At 38.3% G+C, this 20,083-nt stretch overlaps 1 protein-coding gene across 1 annotated transcript in view; it reads right to left on the bottom strand.

Moving 5' to 3' along the window:
- The window catches only part of LOC145787467 (arf-GAP with coiled-coil, ANK repeat and PH domain-containing protein 2-like), a 29,212-nt gene extending 12,558 nt beyond the window's left edge, over window positions 1-16,654 (bottom strand). The window contains exons 1-15 of the mRNA XM_082599218.1: window positions 16,496-16,654; window positions 15,555-15,612; window positions 11,556-11,614; window positions 9,804-9,864; window positions 8,961-9,014; window positions 8,569-8,627; window positions 8,065-8,248; window positions 6,458-6,502; window positions 5,739-5,834; window positions 3,779-3,853; window positions 3,062-3,162; window positions 2,274-2,322; window positions 1,645-1,806; window positions 1,076-1,120; window positions 511-604 (exon numbers count right to left, since the gene is read on the bottom strand). Of these exons, the coding sequence (XP_082455344.1) occupies window positions 511-604; window positions 1,076-1,120; window positions 1,645-1,806; window positions 2,274-2,322; window positions 3,062-3,162; window positions 3,779-3,853; window positions 5,739-5,834; window positions 6,458-6,502; window positions 8,065-8,248; window positions 8,569-8,627; window positions 8,961-9,014; window positions 9,804-9,864; window positions 11,556-11,614; window positions 15,555-15,612; window positions 16,496-16,548 (1,195 nt within the window). The 5' untranslated portion in view covers window positions 16,549-16,654. The remainder of the gene's footprint in view (window positions 1-510; window positions 605-1,075; window positions 1,121-1,644; window positions 1,807-2,273; window positions 2,323-3,061; window positions 3,163-3,778; window positions 3,854-5,738; window positions 5,835-6,457; window positions 6,503-8,064; window positions 8,249-8,568; window positions 8,628-8,960; window positions 9,015-9,803; window positions 9,865-11,555; window positions 11,615-15,554; window positions 15,613-16,495) is intronic.
- Between the last annotated feature and the right edge of the window lie 3,429 nt (window positions 16,655-20,083).

Here is a 20,083-nt window from a genome sequence, read left to right as displayed (position 1 = left end):
GCCGTTGTGACATCCATGCTTTGCAATACAAAACTTAGTCGTACTACTGTTGTTTGAGATTGACTCTGCATTTGATTATCTTATTAAAGCAAGTAGACGCTGAAACATGCGGTCCTGGGAAACACGGTTGAAAATTACTGGGTTAGAGTTTGATACCCTAATAGAGAGGTCACCAAGTGACTAGTTGCTGATCGAACATTTATTCACTCAATGTTCATCAAGCAAAAACTTCAGAGACATGACGGAAAATTGAACCCACAACCACCGACAGGGGTAGAAACTTTATTGATCAGATCAGCTTGCAGGCGCTATAGCTTCTTCACAAGTAATGCACAAAGAAGGCTCTTACTCATAAAAGTTAAACTTTGCTTCTTTCAGTTCATTTTTTAACATGCTAAAGATTCGTGTGATACTTTCCAGACAGCAAACCAACCGTCTGCAGACGTTGAATCAATGTCAAAATAGGTTGGTCTGTTGTCTGGGTATCCACTGTCATCGGACTTCACTTACTGGTTCTTTGGTTAGATGATGTAGCAGGCGTTGTTGTTGATAAAGACGATGACGCAGAAAGTGTCGATTTGCTTTGTTCAACCGCGCATGGAGACTGCAAACGCAAACAATAATATCACGTCATAACAACAGTCGACATAAGGTCATGGCATTGGAAAACCATTAAACGACCACTTCCTGGTCATGTGACACAGCACGATGAATTCGTTTGTTGGTCGACCCAACGGAACAAACAAACGATGACAATAACAAAATTGTGATTAAACTCTATGCTAGTGCGGAACAAGTTGCTTGGTGGTGACAGGAGACCGAGGCTAAGTTGGAGAAATGCCGTCGAGAAAAATTGTGTAGCTTTGGGTCGCAAAGAAAAGATACAAGTAACCATGGAAGGCACAAATCTGACTAAAACCAGCGAATCCCGGATAATATCACCGTAAAGCGCGCATAAGAGCTGAAAAAGCCTAGTAATGCGCTACAAAACATATAGGTCATTTCATAAAGTTGCAGTGAGACATGAACCATATCACTGGTCTACAAATATCTTTAAATCCACAATCTCACCAACCTGCATGCTCTCCATCGTATCTTTGAAGGCTGCCCCGATGCTCGACTGCAACAATAACGTAATGTTAACGTTGTTATCATCATTGTGTTTACCTTAGTAGAGGCAACAATAGAATTTTGTGGAACAAAGTTAGGATGAGCTACACTACACAGGATAAGCTACACAACATTAATACATCAAATTTACACCTTGTTGTGTACATTTTTCCTTTTCTGACGCAATACTTGTTGTTTTATTTATCTCAAATTTTGCAACACAGTATACAGCGCATATAATTGAAACGTTGCTATCAGGGACATGTATATGATGTGAAAAACGTTATGTTCCATATCAAGTGATAACCTATTGATATGTAACCTACTTCCGTAGAACAAAAAATGCTGATCCAATATATGCGAAGGCTGATGTGTAAAATTATTCAACCACAAGCAATGTGAAGGTATTGGACAATAGAATCGAAGTCCAATGCGACAGAATCAGAAGCTACTCTCTTCCAACTTTCTACAAGAGAGTTGTATACAGGAAGAGTTTGAAAAACGTAAGTCTATATTGACCTTTAGCTCCATCACCTGTATAGCTTTGATCCAAGCCATCTTCGCCTCTTCCGACTCAGCTTGGAGAAGAAAGCTCTTCCCTGGAGAAATAATCTCGAAGCAGAAGCGACGCTCATGGTCGTCCGCAGTCCTCACCGTGCACAGCCGGATGTCGTCTATCACCACTGTGACGTCATCCTGATGACGACAAGATTGTTACGTCAACAAACTGTCAAACCGTCAAAAAAAAGGTAGTTTCTGAAAAGTGTAAAACTCACAGAAATGTTGCCACCTGTGTTGCAATGCGAAAAAATCATTTCCTGTTTATGACTGTTTCTGTTCACCTGCTAAATACTCAATTACCAAGTCAGTAACGATGAAGATGGATATTTCAGATTTGAATCGATATCTAGCTCAAGCTTAATGAGCATCATTGAACAGAAGGTGGGTATAATTAATTTTATATACCGGTACTGTACAACTAAGTAACCAACAAAATTTTAAAATAAACTATTGATTCAATAAATGATGCCAATTTCCATCTAACTTTAGAAATTTGCATAAAATAACAAAATTAATGTTACAAGTTTGTGTGTTAGGATTTTATAAGAATTGAATGGGCGGAACTACCGCAATTGGCAAAACATTACAAAGAAACAAATCACCTTTTTCTTCTGGTAGAGCAGCTGGTTCTGCCTGATCGTGAACCATCGCCTGTGACAGGAAATACCAAATAGAGCGTCATGCCAAAAGCTACCATGAATACAGATTACAGAGCATGGCAATAATAGCCAGAGAAGTTAAAAGCATAGCCGGTTTAGAAGAGTAGCCAACAGAGATCTTACACAGTACAATTTTCAAAATTTGAAAGAAAATATTTTTCCGCTAAGAAGCAAATGGTAATGTACATGACCTCACCATTCGCACCAGAAATATGGATTTCGATAAAAAAAATTGTCACATTAGCACGACGTATCTATCCTAACCAGATATGTCCTGTGTAACATAGCTTTCTTGGCGGTCATGGTGGGTGGTTGATTCTACTAAGTATCACATTCGCAATTGAAAAGTACATAGCTCTCATATATGCAGAAGTGAATATGATCTATCTACAAAGTCTTGCTACTAAAAGCTGCACCATCTTTTTAAAAAAGTTCCTTTTTTTAAAGTTTCTACGTTCAACTAGCTTTAAGTGGGGGCGCTATGGAATACCTCTGGAAGTCAACTCTCTCCAAATCTGAGTTTGTCTGGACCAGCCCAGACCACCAGATTAATTTCTTAACCGTAGACACGTAGCCCCGCTCATAATTACTGCAGGAATGAGATTTAAAATTTAACGTAATTAATTAAAGGTCAGGTAAGTTTCTCTATAAACTAGCCGTTGAACAACAAAGAGTGCAAACCCTGGTCATCACTCAGCCGAGGCAACATAGCGCAGTAATAACAAACCCACCTGTTCCATGTCTTAAATGCATTGCTGGCTCTTTTGAACAAGTGGCCTTCAATGATCAGCGTGTCACCGATGCACCTCATGTGCATTCCGCTATCGCTCGCCTGTTACAACAGAGAATTCAACAACGATATCGTTTCTCAGGCTGATGGACATTTGCTTATTCAATTAATCATTAATTCATGTTGTATTGCTTCTGGAAATCACAAAGTTTTTGATGTTTAATTGCATAATCAGAAATCAAGAAGCATGCTGCTTATTATCAAATGTTCCAAAACTATCTTCTCAATTAACAGCAAAATAAAATGTTTCATTGAGCACCAAAGAAGCTTAACAACAACCACAGGTTTGTCTTAATGGGCATCACATACGCGTTCAGGGAAAAAAATTTCCAGTTTTTGGCAATTTTAATCAGGTTTTGCAATAGATTGAGTTTCGCTTTTGAACGTTGTTTACTTCACAAACGTAGATACAAACGACATGTTATAGCCTAAAGACTCACATTCTGTGTAAGATAGCTCTGTTTGTACAATGTACATAACACTCTGTGCAACGTTTAAGCCCATTTAGCCAGAAGACTAATATTCGCAGCATCAGGCTAAAACAGGTCGTGGTTATTTACATTTGTAATTGCGTCAATTTGTAAATTTGATTTGCATCCATTGATACCAAAATGAAAGAGTTACCCCACTCCCGAATTAAGATCGAGCTTACACCTACCATTGATTTATGACGTTCTTGTTCGGTGATCATGGCTTTTCTCTCGACTTCATTGGAAACATGCATCTCATGAAGCTGGAAGTACAAATTGTCGTTGCTATCAATGCGCAAAATCAAACCGCCACCGCGGTTCAACGTTGGACTTAAAGTTTTTAACAATTTTCGTTGTCAAGAATATTTAGTCTCAAGAAAAGCAGCAGAGCGAATAGGCCACAACTACTTTTTATGGTAGTGGATGAAAGAAAAAGATAAAAATGGTTGATCAGGAAAATTGAACATTTAGGCAGCTTTTCAACTCAACCGACGCATTCTTGTTAAAGTGCCCCTGACAGGTGGGATCCAAGTATAGTAACTTTTTAAAGCATTTCCTAGCGCAGAATTACACTTAGCGAACTTTTTAATCTTAACCTCGTAGCTCGACTGGTTAGGGCGTAATTTAATCAAACGACTGCTCCGCAGCGCCACCACAGGCGAAACTCCATATTTCACTGCTCTGGGACGACTTTGGTGGTATTACGTCATCCTAAGTGGACGTCGTTAGCAACGGATGAAACAAACGCTTCCTAGATGTAATTGGTGGATCACAGTTTGGTCGGAGTTGGTACAAGCGGTTGCTTTTTTCGAAGATTTATTGTTTTTTGCAGTTTAATAAAACTGTACTGGATACGTTCCTACAAAACCTAAAATATACTTTAAGTGAAAAATGAAGAAATCGTACGAATCATCATTCATATTTAATTCATCATCACTATTCAAAAATAAATAAAAGTTCTCTCTCTCTCTCATAATGTGCCTTCAGTTGGCCATTGAAATCCTGTGTAACGGCCATCTGGATCTGGAAAATTGTTTCGGATTCGTCAAACAATGCATGACGGCATCACAATCCGATTGTTGCTTCCGAGAGCATCACCTTGTAGTATACACTCCAACACATGCCTGTAGGCATTTTTACTTTAGTGGTATTAACAAAATCATCTTCAGTGAAGTGAACATATACGACTAGTTTTGTATGGCCCATCCCACTTTCGAACACTTGAAGAAAACTTTGATCATTTTCTTCTCAGTACCTTGTTTTGTGGGAAAGTGGGAAAAGAAAGCACACGGTCTTTGTCACTGACAATGTCACATAAACAGCAATTTGTAGGCATTGCCTCAACCATAAATCAAAGGTGCTGTTTGTGAAATACTGTTGTTACACTGCAAATGGCTATAGCCAGATTAGGACAAATAAAAAAGTATGAAAATTGTAGCCCTATGAAACTGCAATTTCAATTGAATTGAGATGCTGTTTGATAAAAGTAAACTTAACCTATTTGATCGAAACCTGATAGTAATAATAAGTTCACTTTTTCATTTCGGTAATTCTTAATTTGCGCATGCTTTAGATCAACAGAGCCCCACACATTCACGTTTTGCAGTAGCCGTACCATACTTTACCAAGTCATCACAGAGAAAGAATGTATCCTTCCCGCTTACTGTGACGTCACAGCGGTGGTGCCGTTTTTATTTTCGCAATTGAATGAGTGCCAGATTCGCCGATGTCAACGAAAGTTTGCAAGCGTGTAACTTAGTAGCCTGTTGATATTTTTTACGATTTGCTGGTCAGAAAAGTTTGTTAGTGTCATCTTTTTGGTATCTTAGGTAAATTTAGCGAATTTATTTTCCTGTCAGAGGCACTTTAAAGATTGAGACCAACTGAGCGGATAGACGAAATGATTATCTCCTCGAACATCACAAAATGTTTGACCGAGACATGAGAACGCGCTCCCGACGAGTCTTGAACTAACAAACTTCTGGACGTCGGTTAGTCGCCTTCACCATGCGGCCGCGGTCGGTCAGTGACAATCACAGCTACAAACTACATTCTAACTACCCAGACAGCAAATGTCATTTTTTACATTGATTCAACGTCTACATGTAAAAATGACTGATTAGCTGTCTGGGATACACAGTTACACACCTGCGAAGATAAGACCTTCATAAAGGGCTCCAAGTCATTCATAAGGTCATAGCCTTGGTGGAAGAAGGTAGTCATAGCGTGCATGAACGAGAGCATCTGTAGTACACACAATTGTAAGTCTCCTGCAAGTCACCAGTACTGAACTGAGAAAATGGCGGTTGAGCAAGTGACAACTGAGATAGCAACATTTCAGCAAGTGGTTGAAATTGGCCAATGATGAAACTGAGCAGGCCGAAACTTGGCATGTCACAAGTCAGCAAATTCAGCTCAGCAAGCGATGACTACGCAAGTCCGAGTTGAGAAAGTAAATCTCATTTGCTGACTTGGACAGTAGCTGAAATGTACTTGCTGAGTTGAAGCACTTGCTGAGTTGTCGCAAGTCGAGTGGCCTGACGACCCACAATTGTTGTCCACATGTTCACAAAGCGCGGTTAAACGTATACTCACGCCACCAACGCATTTTATGTAACACATTACCTTGCCATTTTAAAGCTGAAAACAATCACGTTAAGATTAAAACGTGGTCTCAATGCCAATGGGTCACATGTTCCAACGTTGTAATATTATAACACACCCAGCACGCAAGCTTTTTTTTAGATTGTGGCAATAGCCTAATTATAACAAGTGGCTATTCACCGATTTGGGTGAGATACAATTCGGCATTTAACACTTCAAATAAAATCATTAAAAAAATGATGTATCTAAAACTTAAAACAAACCTTATCCACAGCTTGGAATCTACTTTTCCTTTGCAGCATGTTGATCTAAAAACGAATTTTTGTAGATGACATGGCAATCTTAACTTTCTTATTTGCTAGATTCTATTTATACGAATAATACAGAACTAAGATTTCTGAACTACATACGAGTACAACTTCGAAAATAACTAAGGTATGCGTCCAAAATTAAATATATAAACCAATAAAATATTAGATTTGGAGAAATCACTGTCACAGATTGACAGCCAAACATTCTTTCACACAATTAGACATTAGTGCAAAACAAATTCTCACGGTAAAACAAGTTCCAGTAAAGGCAATTTGACGCACTTTAGTTGCAAGCCTTTAGAAAAACTATAATCAACTCTATATTGCAGGCCTTATTGTAGTAATAAGGTAAACGCATATGAAACAACTACTTTATTCAGCTTGGGACCGCGTACATACATAATTGCACAAAAACGCGTTTGATGCGTCAATACATTTGCTAGTACGCAAATTAACTAACGATCTATAAATGATAAGACCAAACAAAAGATGCGTCCGTGAGTTATCGCAGACTATAGTGATGTCGCGGGGCCAAAGTCATGACGCTTTGTGTCATTGCTAGCTCGTCGAGTGGACAAAGTCGAAAGTGTTTACACAAATGTAATCTTTCAGGGCGTCTCAATTTGACCAGATTAGTATTCTGGTCACCATAGTGCTGAAGCGACTGTGCGAGCTTTAATCAATGTCCGGTATTCTGGATCTCCGGATGCCACAGTTTTTACGATGGCAACACAGTCAGTGTATTTCGCTTAAAAATAGAACCAATTCTATGGGTTGCTATTCTAGTTGCGATATGTTTCAGTGAGGAGATAACAACTATAACAAAAGCTGGAAGCCGGAACAACTCGACTTTTTGCAACAATCGAAAAAGCCCCTAGCGTGATCTTTATGTTTTCAATAAGCTAATCATTTTTAAATAAAAATACTTTAGATTTACTGCAACAGAAATAATATCAGCAGTGGCGAGATTGAGAAAATTGAATAATAATGTTCAGATAGCCTTCGATATTTTCGCATTTAACTTGTTCATGGCAATATTAAGACGGAAGGTAATGGCCTTCCAAAACCTTCGCCGCTTTTACATTCCTTTTTTTTCAAGCTTTGCCATTTCCTGAACACGAAGTTCAAGTCGATGAAAAATTATTCAACTCAAATTTGCAAGCGCTTTGAGAACTCAAATGCTGGTTCTTAAAGTGTCGCGATCGAGCTTGTGGCTCTGATGACAACAGTCATATACGGAAGAAGTCGGCTGCCATGAAACAACATTGGTGATGACTGCCGTATAGGTGGGCGGCCGGAATGACGCCAAGGAAAAAAATTGTGCTATAGCAAAAAAGTTTTATGATTATGAAGTCACAATGGAAGCGAGAAACAGGAAATACTATGAGACATCAGACAAGCAACCCTACATTGTTGTTGAACATCGAAAGCCAGCGTTAATAGTTTGCAACTTAATTTGTTCACAGTAATCTTATTATACTCAACCTGTGCAAAAGTCAGGTATGCTTGCTCGATAATCTACTGTTTCTGCGCGAAAAACTTGGTGACAAAATTTTCACCTGATAAACGTAATCCATGGAAACAGTTCGAAAACTGGTCCGGTTTGAAGATAAGTTGGTGGTTGCGTCTTCTATTTCATTCGGCTTCAGACGATTGACAGAGGCATACTTAGACAAGGCACTGGAATAATCCTCGGACACTTTGTCAAATGTTTTCTTCAAGTCCCTCGTGCCTTTCACATCTCTGACAAATTTAAAACAAATAAATTATTTTCATGTCAACGTATCAACACATGGTTCGATTCAGTAAAAGCTTCGTCCCAGACAGCAAATCAACCGTGTTTTTTTACATTGATTGAATGTAAAAATAGTTGTTTTGCTGTCTGGAATGAGTTGAATAAATCAGCCTTCAAATTTTCTTATTATTGCAAGTTCAAATATTGAAAGCCACCCTCACAAGCCAAATATGGAACAGTTCATAGCCACCTTATGTTGATTAACCTAGGGATGTCAAAGACTTAGTTCCAGAAGCATGTGATATGCGTTACTATTTTTAGGACTTACTCCTTCAAAAAGGCTAAGAGCTGATTTTTTACGGAGAGTTGGGCTTGATCAAACAACATCTGCAAAAAGAAATATAGACCTGTTGGACATTGATAAATGGTAAGTAAACTGAAAGTTTTGCTACCAAAAAGTGTGCTCGAAATTAAACTTCTGACTGGTTCAATGTACGGTACACTATACAGAGGACTGAAACAAAGGTCAGGTTCGAAGTGGTTCGACTACCAGTATGTTGTACACAAAAATTATCCAATCTCAGCGATGGGACTCTATCTGTGATTTAAAACTTTTATAAGTGTGTAGATCTGCCAGGATTGGGCTTTAAAAAATAAGCTTTCTCATAATTTCCAAGTACGTACAAACTATAAGTTAAGCAAGTACAGAAGCCAACTAACCGTGTGGAAGTTACTTAGTTCAGTCATTGTTGATGAAAAGCGTTTTAAGGAACCCTGTAGAACACAAAATAAAAATAAACCCTTAAAGTAAGTTGTAAATGAAAAAACACTTTAACTTTTAAGGTGATTTTACTTTGGCACAATAAAATAGTTTTTTTTATGTTAGAATAAATGAAAAAGATGATTCTTCTTCTTTGTCGTGTCAATCTCTGGGGCCGAAGATCTATCCTTTTACTACTCCGGATTCACGATGTTCCCAGACTATAGTGAAAGGCTAGTAGAAAGCAGTCAGTCTTTAGAGTCAGTCTTTGTTTGGTTTCATCATCCAAGACGCACAGACCTTCCACTCTGTTAGGTGGCTTGAAAATGATGTAGTCATTGATGATGTGGTCTGCTGTCTATTCCTCGGCACCATGATCACAGGAGGAAGAAGAGGTCACTCCCTATTGGTGCATGGTTGAGTGGAAAACGCATGGTTCAAAAAAATGATAGACGAAACATGAACCGCATTTATTTGCACAAATGCAGGAAAATCAATTTAACACAAACAATTACAGTATAACGATGCTGCTAAGCTTGCTCATGAATAGCCATTGCAGCCACAATGCTGTCCTTTCCACAAACTTTTACCTCAACTAATCCATAGACTAGAAGAGATACAACCAAGTCAGCAAATCTGCCGTATTTTACTTTTTTTCATGACAGATTAGCCGTCCGGGATGCAGTTCGAGATGAAGTGTCGCTCCATTCAATGATCCTCATCACTTGCGCAATTCAGATATGTGAGCAGAAGCTTGACAAAAGCTTGCTAATAGACAAACGATAGTAAAACCAATAACTCACATGCACGAATGCGTCATGCTTGGAGTGAGCAGCAACATCATCCAAGCTTGAAACAAAAACCCTGAAAATGAATTCACTTCAATGAAACCTTATAAACTTCTAGCTAAATAAAAAATAACCCAAAAACTGCAGAAATGCATTCTAGCAGTAAGATCAAAAAATTTATGAATTTTAATGTAGACTAACCCAAATTAATCAAACATCAGAACAACGCCAAAATGGACTTATTAAACAAGCAGTGTTATCACCGCACAATCAGCTTGACATCACATATTACAAAAATTTTACTACGCATTGTCATGAACCGAATCAAGAACAAAATCAACGATGAAATTGCTGAAGAACAGTACGGATTCATGCCAGACCGCGGCACAAGAAATGCTGTATTTGTATTAAAAAATATCGCTCAAAGATCAATTGAAATGAAGAAAGATCTGTACATCGCATTCATTGATTATAAGAAAGCTTTCGACCGAGTAAAACATACCAAATTACTGGAGATGCTAGATAACATTGGAATTGATGACAAGGATCTACGTATTATTCAAAACCTTTACTTTGATCAAATTGCAGCAATAAAGATAAATCACAATATCAGCGATTGGATATCCATCAAGAGAGGAGTTAGACAGGGATGCGTGCTCTCTCCAAGCCTTTTTTCATTATACAGTGAGATCATTCTCCGATGTCTTGATGATGAAGCTGGCGTAAATGTTGGGGGAAGTAACTTTAATAACCTGAGGTATGCTGATGACACTGTCTTGGTGGCTGATTCGGAAGCAAAACTACAAAATTTGTTGAACAAAGTAAATGAAAGAAGTAAAGAATTTGGAATGGAAATGAATGAAAAGAAAACGGAAACGATGGTAATCACAAAGAAAAAAGAAAATGAAATTCCAATTTGTCAAATTAAAATGAACGGAACAACTATAAAACAAGTAAAAAGCTTTCGATATCTTGGAACAACAATAAACTGGGACGCCAAAGATGATAAAGAGTTCAATATACGTATTGCTCAAGCAAAAGCCTCTTTCCAGCAAATGAAAACAATATTATGCAACAAGAACATATCTTTCGCAACCAGATTCAGAGTATTGAAGTGCTACATTTATCCAATTTTTAAATATAATTCAGAAACCTGGACAATTACCAAATCAATTAATAAAAGAATAAATGGGTTTGAAATGTGGGCATTCCGAAAAATGCAGAGGATTTCCTGGACTGACAGAAAAAGCAACCAAACTGTTTTAAATCAAGTCAAACAAACAAACAATCTTCTAAAAAATATCAAAGAAAAACAACTTCAATTTTTAGGACACGTACTGCGAAAAGGAAAGTTAGAACATCTCTCTCTCACAGGCAAAATTGAAGGGAAGCGTGCCCAAGGCAGACAAAGATTAACATACTTAAACCAACAAACCGACAAAACTAACACCAACATACACCTAATACACAAAGCAAACAACAGAGAATCCTGGAAACTTTTCATACACGAGGCAGTCAATGCTTGGAATCAAGTGCGACAATAAAAGAAGAAAGAAGAAGTGTTATTGAACACGAAAAACTACACAGAAAAGTGGATTTGGGAGCCTAAAGTTTCAAGTTTTCAAACAGCTTAATATTTGGCGACAGTATATACTATTGAAGATTTATGACATAAAACACCCAGTCAATTTCAAAATTATGTACAAACTGTACAAAGTACAAACTCCCTTAAAATCACTTACAATAAAATGGTGTTATTCAACTGACCTGCTAACATTATTGTATGTCTTTCCTGAATCAACCATCGCCGAACATGTTTTTGTCATCTATACAAAAATTGTACGTACTTACTCAATTTTAAAGCAATGTCACATAACACAACTTAAAATTCGTTGAGATCAAAGAAAAATTATGCGATGACCTTAACCAGAGTGTCAATGGTTCTTATATTTATGCTGCACGAGCTTAGTTGTTCAATAAAAACACACACTAAATCTACAACAAACTTTTCCATAATAAAAATTCCCCATTCTATGTATTTTATTATCTTAATGCTTTCAGTAGTGAGAGCCTTGGTCCGACATTTCAAAGGGTGCTGGTTTGACACCGCTTAAGAGTATGTGGCTGTGTTTTTGGAAAGACACTTAAAAGCAAGCTTAGTCCTACAAGTCATGTACCAAGGAAGTGAAGGCATAGGCGCCGGGTTTTGAAAATTGCCGGGGGGGGGGCAAACTTTCTAGCGACTGATTGCTTACATTCAAAATGCTGATGTTTGTTTGTCAGCATTGATGTTTGTTTGCGTCTATCTGCCATTGTATATCGCCAAGCTTTATAATGTAGGCTCAGGCCTCGAAATTCACGGCGGACATGTCCGCCGTCACAGCATGTGGTGTCCGCGGGAAGTACCATCTAGATCGGTCATATTTGTCCGCCGAAAAACAACACAGGAACTAGCGATACAAATCGTCATTGCATAGCACGAACAATTATTGCAATACAGTAATATATTTTCCAGCGCATTTTAGCGCGCATCTGAAAAATGTGAATACTGTATCCCTTAGCTTCCATTCAAGGAGGAAAACTTTCCATTTTTACGTTGCTTCAAGGATTGATGACATTGAATCAGCGTAACAAAGGTGAATTCTTCGCTAAGAATCGATAGGAGTACAGGTACTTCTACAGTCTACACTAATCACGCGCAATTTAGTTCAAGTTTTATCTGGCTTTGATCTCCGAGTAATGATTATACAGCAAGGTTGGTTACTAAATTAGATTATACGAGTAGGCTATTACAGCAAGGTGCAACAAAATTTGTTAAGTTTTGGTATTACAGTAAGAAAGAAAAGACCCAAGGAAAATTCACTTTCGCTCACATGACACGCAAAAGCCTGTGAAACTTTGCACAGCAGAAAATAGTAGCGTCATTGTAGAAATTTTCCGACTCCTGCCCAGAGTATTGTGATGCAATAAGCCACACGACCTCGTTCGGGGGAAGTTAATCAGTTATATATGTGACGTATTGACCGGCTACATGGCGCTTTGACTCTTCAAGCGCAAGTCGTTGGTCTGATAAAAGCCTTTCAGAGTGACTTTACTGATTTTTTAAAAAGCCTTTTAAAACCGTAGTTATAGTTCTGAAATAGCGAAGAATTATTATCAAGATAAAGTGATTAAGCATGACGATCGACGGCTAAAACTGGTGTGTCCGCCGAGATAGCTGCTCAGACCGGACACGTTTGTCCGCCGCCAACAAAAACGAATTTCGAGGCCTATAGGCTACTTCGAATTATATGCTAGTCACTTTGAACTTTAGCTCTTAATACGCGAAGATACTAAACTGAGCAAACTGCACCTCGTTATTGACACTCCCAAGAAAAAACAAAGCGGAAGAAATCAAGAAAAACGTTTTTCAATCATTGTTACAATGCTTCAACGGCATCATGCTGGCGTTTATCAGCTACCGTACTTCTGTTTCTTTTGTTATCTTAGGAGCAGCGCTCTTGTTGCAACAAGTAGATCTTTTAATTGAGATCGATCCGCAATGAAGGTCAAACTAACGCAAATTTGAACTTAGAAACATTTGCTTTAGGATTTTTTTAAAAATAATTTGCGGGGGGGCAGCCACCCCGAGCTAAATTCACGGGGGGGCGCCGCCCCTCCGGAGTCGGCGCCTATGAGTGAAGGAACCTGCAAAGTCTGTTGTCACTTGTAGACCACCACACATTCCTGGTGCATTCCATCCATAGCACTGCACTAGAAAAGCCCAGTGAGTGAGCAAATAACGGTGCAGCTGGAAAAATGTGTATTTTGACTTAAATCCCTGGAAGGACTCTTCAGGTGCTGTGATGTAGGTAGGGATCAGGTAGTCGAATAACTTGACAAGTCAATTAAATATGTTCTGGCTGTCTTTCACCAATGTTCAGCGGGCTTGATGCCTGCAGGGACTGGTAGGTACTCTGTATGAGGTGCTCTTAACAATTCGAACTGGGTTTTGGTTAACACGCTATTAAACAAGAGGCATCTCATGGGTTGTGATACCCCATGTCACAATGCCGGAATGGCCCGTTTCGGTGAGTCCGGTTCGGTGAGTTCCCTATTCGCTGAGAGCCCTATATTCGATGATTTTTTTTTATTAAATTATTGGGTACCGTAGCCTAATCATCATTGCCGTTATAGGGTTAGAGTTTAGTGATTAGGGGTTAAGGGTTACGGTCTTACTTCAACGTTTAGCGATGTTAAAACGATGTAAAAGCGGCAATGATAATTAGGCTACGGTACCCGATAATTTTCAAAAAAAAATTTAAAAACATCACCGAATAGGGCTCTCACCGAATCCGACTCACCGAATAGTAACAGACCCTCACAATGCACATTTCTGTTGTCAAAATTAGCCATGATCTAATTAAAAAAACTCAACCTAAAACCAGGGTTGAGAAAAACCCGGGTTTTTTTGGGTTTTATTGGGTTGTTTAAAAAAGATGCAAAAAAAGGTAGATTCATGCTTATTTCACCTCAAAACTACTTTTTACGAATGAAGTGCCTTTCACTCACAGTACAATGCTTGCATAACTCAATAAAATAATGCACTAAGGCTGTTGTTGCTTGAATGTTGCATCATCCATTAATTTCAAGATCAAGTTGGATGTTGCATATCCACTGATTTCTATACCAAGTTGATGCTACCGTGGTAGAAATGACATTATTGCATCATTTGCTTTAGATTTGAAGGCAAGGAGCATTTATGCCATCATGTTTAAATATTTTTTATCATTTATAAATATATTATATATAGTAATGGATGAGCAATTGAGCGATTGCGTGGCCAATTAGGCAAATGCTCTGAAACAGCCAAGCGTTAGAATCCAGAATCTGCGGTCCACGACATTAAGGCGCGAACAAAACGGCGCCAAAGTCAACGTAACAAGCTTAGAACCTTTTCCTCATTTTGTTAACATGTTTTGGTCAATTCCTCTTTGTCATGAGTTGCCAAGGGTGGTGGGGGGGGACTTGTATACCAGCTCCAAAAATCCTTATTCACACATAAACTTTCGTTATGGTTGCAGAGTATTATCGTTCTATAAATTGAACTTGTTGTGTTGACTTTGGCGCCGTTATGTCTGCGCCGTTTTGCCTCTGCGCCATTTTGTCTCTGCGCCGTTTTGTCTCGCGCCGTTTTGTTCGCGCCTTAATGTCCTGCTTCGCAGAATCTGTAATTGGTAAATGGCCTCCTAAATTGCATTTCACATCATATATACAGACTACTGTAGAGTAGTACTTTCACCAGTTTAACTATAAGGCCTTCTTGCATAAATGAGTTTTAGTGTAGTATACACAAAGGGGTATTACTTGATTTTTGTGTACTGTACAATATCCACTGCGTTTTCAGTTTATTCTTGGAAAGTTACTTCACAATCACATCCTTAAGTCCTAATTTAAACTTTGTTTTAAGTGCCTTGTAGTGTTTTTGTTCATTTTTTCAATTTTCTAGTAAAAACTGGACAAATATGATGCTCTGGGTTTTTTTATGGATTTTTTTGGGTTTTTTTAAGTGGGTTTTTTTGAATAAACCCACCCAGGTTTTTTTGGGTCGGGTAAAATACCGACAACCCTGCCTAAAACAGTTACTGAAAATGGTAACACTCAAGTGGCAATCTGTTTTGTTGAAATAAACTGTAATGCTTGAGATAGTGTAAAGAAGTCTTAAAATACCGTACCACATAAAATTTACACAAATATCATGAAATTATCACATTTTACAATTCTTACCCGATCAAGTTGATTTTCCAAATCAACGATCTCAAGTTCGGATTGGTGAACCAAATCTCTATAAGCAGAAAAACTATAAGTTCTACTGCATTACCGGTATGCAAAATGAATTTTACTTGCAATAATATTTCACTTGCAACTTCTACGATTAATCTTACAACATTTAAACTTTAAAGCATAGAAAATGAAGGTGTATTTTTTTTCTTTTGTCAGTCAACTTACTCTATGCTTGTGGTCACAGGTAGTGCACTATTTATTGACTGAAGATAATGCTAGTTCTCATTAAAAGATATTTAGATTTTAGTGTGTGACGATTATTATGATGATTGTATTTATTTGAATCATTAAAATGGAAGGATACTGGAATAATTAAGATAACATTTCTGTAAGGAGTTAGCATATTCCAATTGATTTACCATTTACCAACAAAATAGGGAACAGCCAATTTAACATGCAAGGAATTCACTGAGCTATCTATAAAGAAAAATAATGTCTTTTTTAACTTTATTTTGAATGGTTTGAAAAAGAAGCAAAACAGATTAAAGGCAGATGCCAATTAACCAATCAATAGGATAGAAAAAGAATACCACATAAAATTCATAACAGATTGAATAACACAAAACAACTTAGTTTGTATCATATAAAATTCTACAAGCTATAGAGCATATAGCTTAGTGTAAACTGTAAAGGCTACCGGTAGTTTTCTATGGCATACGTAACTCTAAAAGGATTTTTACATATCGGTAGGCTATATATCGGTACGTATATACAGTTATACACTTTTTGAACAGCCTATATATATAATTCAGCTAAGTGATAATTTTACTGTATCATTATCAATATGTTGTTCTTCGTTATTGAATATATATGAAATAAGTCAAGAAACAATGAAACAAAGAGACAATAAAACAAGTTTACTGTATAATGGAAACAAGTCTCACCTAAATGCAGGAGAATCTTTAATGCATTCTTCAAAATCAAGTAAAATCTTCATGTTAATAGAATACCGGTACTTACTAGTACAAGTTGCAAAACTAATATCAATAAATTTTTGATTGATGGTTACACTCACTTAATTTGTTTGAATTAAATAAAAAAACTAGTCTGAAAAATACATACACAGGCCTCGAATTTCGTTTTTGTTGACGGCGGACAAACGTGTCCGGTCTGAGCAGCTATCTCGGCGGACAAATTAAGCAGTGCTTCCACTTTTGCAAAGCTAGATTACCACTTGTATTACCACATTTGTCCTCAGATTACCACATTTTTTTGCTGTGATTTTCTTCCCGATTTTAATCGTATTTCGACTTACTTTTACATTAACAAAGTGGCTATTTTTACCTACTTGTTGCCATGGTTACAATCAGGTGTTGCCAGAGTTAGGATTAAAGTTAGGAAGGGTTAGACTCAGTGATGTACGCGCATACAAAAAATATTGACGCCGTCAGCGCAAACGTTCGAAAAAACAGGATGCAACCTAGTTCGTACCATGAACAGTTCGTACCGTCAGTTCGTACATTGAAAAGATCGAGAAAAAAAAAAAAAAAAGCCGAAGTCGCTGATCGCAGTTTTCGCAATCGCTTTAAAATTTTCCCCCTGAAAAGATCGAGAGAAAAAATAGCTCAAAACCGAAGTCCGCTGATCGCAGTTTCCGCTTACCCTAACCATAGAGTAATCTATGCTCTAACCCTAACCCTCGCTGATCGCAGTTTCCACAAAATTTTTTCCGCAGTTTCCGTTACCCCTTACCCTAATTCTAATTTCTAACCATAGAGTAATCTATGCTCTAACCCTCGCTGATCGCAGTTTCCACAAACATTTTTCTGCAGTTTCCGCTTTTACCCTAACCATAGAGTAATTTTTGCTCTAACCCTCGCTGATCGCAGTTTCCGCAAACATTTTTCCGCAGTTTCCGCTAACCGCAGTTTCCGCTTACCCTAACTCTAACCATAAAGTAATCTATGCTCTAACCCTAACCCTCGCTGATTGCAGTTTCCGCAAACATTTTTGCGCAGTTTCCGCTAACTTTTACCCTAACCATAAAGTGATCTATGCTCTAACCCTCGCTAATCACAGTTTTCGCAAACATTTTTCCGCAGTTTCCGCTTACCCTAACTCTAACCATAGAGTAATCTATGCTCTAACCCTAACCCTCGCTGATCGCAGTTTCCACAAACGTTTTCCCGCAGTTTCGCAATTTCCGCTAACCACAGTTTCCGCTAACCCTCGAGTTTGTTTCAAATTGTTTGGGGAAACTCCGATCAGCGACTTAGGCTTTGTGCTATTAAACTGCGATCAGCGACTTCGGCTTTTTTTAATTTTTTCTCTCGATCTTTTCAGGGTACGAACTGACTGTACGAATGGTCCAAGGTACGAACTAGGTTGCACCCGAAAAAACATATGCCGTATGCGTCAACGTAACTTGTAAAAAAAGTTGGCGGCGTCAGCGTCAGCGCATACACTAGGGTAAACTAATTTTGTTTGCAAGGTGCCAAACATTCACACGGTATAAACCACTCAAAACAAACCAGTTTTATTTTGAATTTCCATGATAAAACACAAGCATCTGAAAGTGTTCATCTGACATTTTGCTGTGTTTTGGTTCCAATATGTCTTTGCCCATTGAAAACATTCTTTCAACTGCAGCGATGAAAGGTATTGGCGTGTTGTAGAGAAAAAAATACATTAAAAAGTATGGGGTGCAACCTAGTTCGCACCCTCAGTTCGTACCCTGAAAAGATCGAGAGAAAAAATTAAAAAAAGCCGAAGTCGCTGATCGCAATTTAATAGCACAAGCCGAACTCGCTGATCGGAGTTTCCGCAAACAAACTCGAAGGTTAGGGTTAGCGGAAACTGCGAAAAAATGAAACTGCGGAAAAATATTTGCGGAAACTGCGATCAGCGAGGAGAGAGAGAGAAACCTTTTATTTTGTCTGCTGCAAAAAATAGGGTTAGGGTTAGAGCATAGATTACTCTATGGTTAGGGTAAAGGTTAGCGGAAACTGCGGAAAAAGGTTTGCGGAAACTGTGATCAGCGAGGGTTAGGGTTAAAGAGCATAGATTACTCGATTGTTAGGGTTAGCGGAAACTGCGGAAAAATGTTTGCGGAAACTGTGATCAGCGAGGGTTAGGGTTAAAGAGCATAGATTACTCGATTGTTAGGGTTAGCGGAAACTGCGGAAAAATATTTGCGGAAACTGCGATCAACGAGGGTTAGAGCATAGATTACTTTATGGTTAGAGTTAGGGTAAAGGTTAGCGGAAACTGCGGAAAAATGTTTGCGAAAACTGCGATCAGCGAGGGTTAGGGTTAGAGCATAGATTACTTTATGGTTAGAGTTAGGGTAAAGGTTAGCGGAAACTACGGAAAAATGTTTGCGGAAACTGCCATCAGCGAGGGTTAGGGTTAGAACCCTAACCTTCGTCAGCACGTTAGAACGTCAGAACGTTAGAACGTCAGCTGCGTAGCCGAGTGGTGAGAACCCTTGAACGGCAATCGAAAGGGCGCCGGTTCGACACCGCTCAAGAGCATGCGGCTGTGTCTTTGGCAGGACACTTAAAAGGCATGCCTGAAGGTGGACACGAAGATTGGCTTCCTTGCCTTCCCGTCCACTTAATCTAAATCTTCAACCACCGGGTGTAAGCCTGGATACGACAAACAAAAGGGTTAGAACATAGATTAGTCTATGGTTAGGGTTAGCGGAAACTGTGGAAAAATGTTTGCGGAAACTGCGATCAGCGACTTCGGCTTTGTGCTATCTTTCTCTCGATCTTTTCAGGGGGAAAATTTTGAAATGTTTGCGCAAGCTGCGATCAGCGACTTTGGCTTTTTTTAATTTTTTCTCTCGATCTTTTCAGGGTACGAACTGTTCAGGGTACGAACTAGGTTGCATCCAAAAGTATGCGTTGACGCTATGCACTAAAAAAAACGCGAAAACTTTACGGCGTATCCTCAAGCACAAACTATTCAAAAAAATGTTGCCGCAAGCGTTAGCGTAAACAAAAAGTCTACGCCGCAAGTCTGCAGCGTAGAATTTGCGGCGTATACGTACATCTCTGGTTAGACTTAAGAATAAGGTTAGGGTTTTGATCTTTACCCAGAACTGAAAAATAATTCCAAAATTCAAGTTCTTGTTTTCAATAGCTTTAAACTTTTCTCAGATTAGGATAGAATTCCTTATCTGGCAACGCTATTATTTGGTTATATTTACAGGTCAAAAGTCAGGACGCATTCCAAAATCAAACCGAAAACAGCGGAACATGCTAGTCGCATGCTAGGCTATTATAAGTAGCTTTTTGCATATTTGTTCGATTTCGGAAGACAACAGTAGGCTATGCTCTTTTATTGAGAGTATTTTATGTCAAATTTTCAAAATTTATAATTTCCACATTTTGGCAACATTTCCACACAAAATTTCCATATTACCACTAAATTACCACAAATTTTTCATTACCACATTTTTACCACAAGCATGATGAAAATTCCACAATTGTGGTAATTACCACCAAAGTGGAAGCACTGAAATTAAG

The sequence above is a fragment of the Aplidium turbinatum genome, chromosome 2 (assembly GCF_918807975.1).
Source record: "Aplidium turbinatum chromosome 2, kaAplTurb1.1, whole genome shotgun sequence".
Lineage (NCBI taxonomy): Eukaryota > Metazoa > Chordata > Ascidiacea > Aplousobranchia > Polyclinidae > Aplidium > Aplidium turbinatum.
Note: the sequence above shows the minus strand (reverse complement) of the source record. Positions and strands in the feature narration are given on the sequence as shown.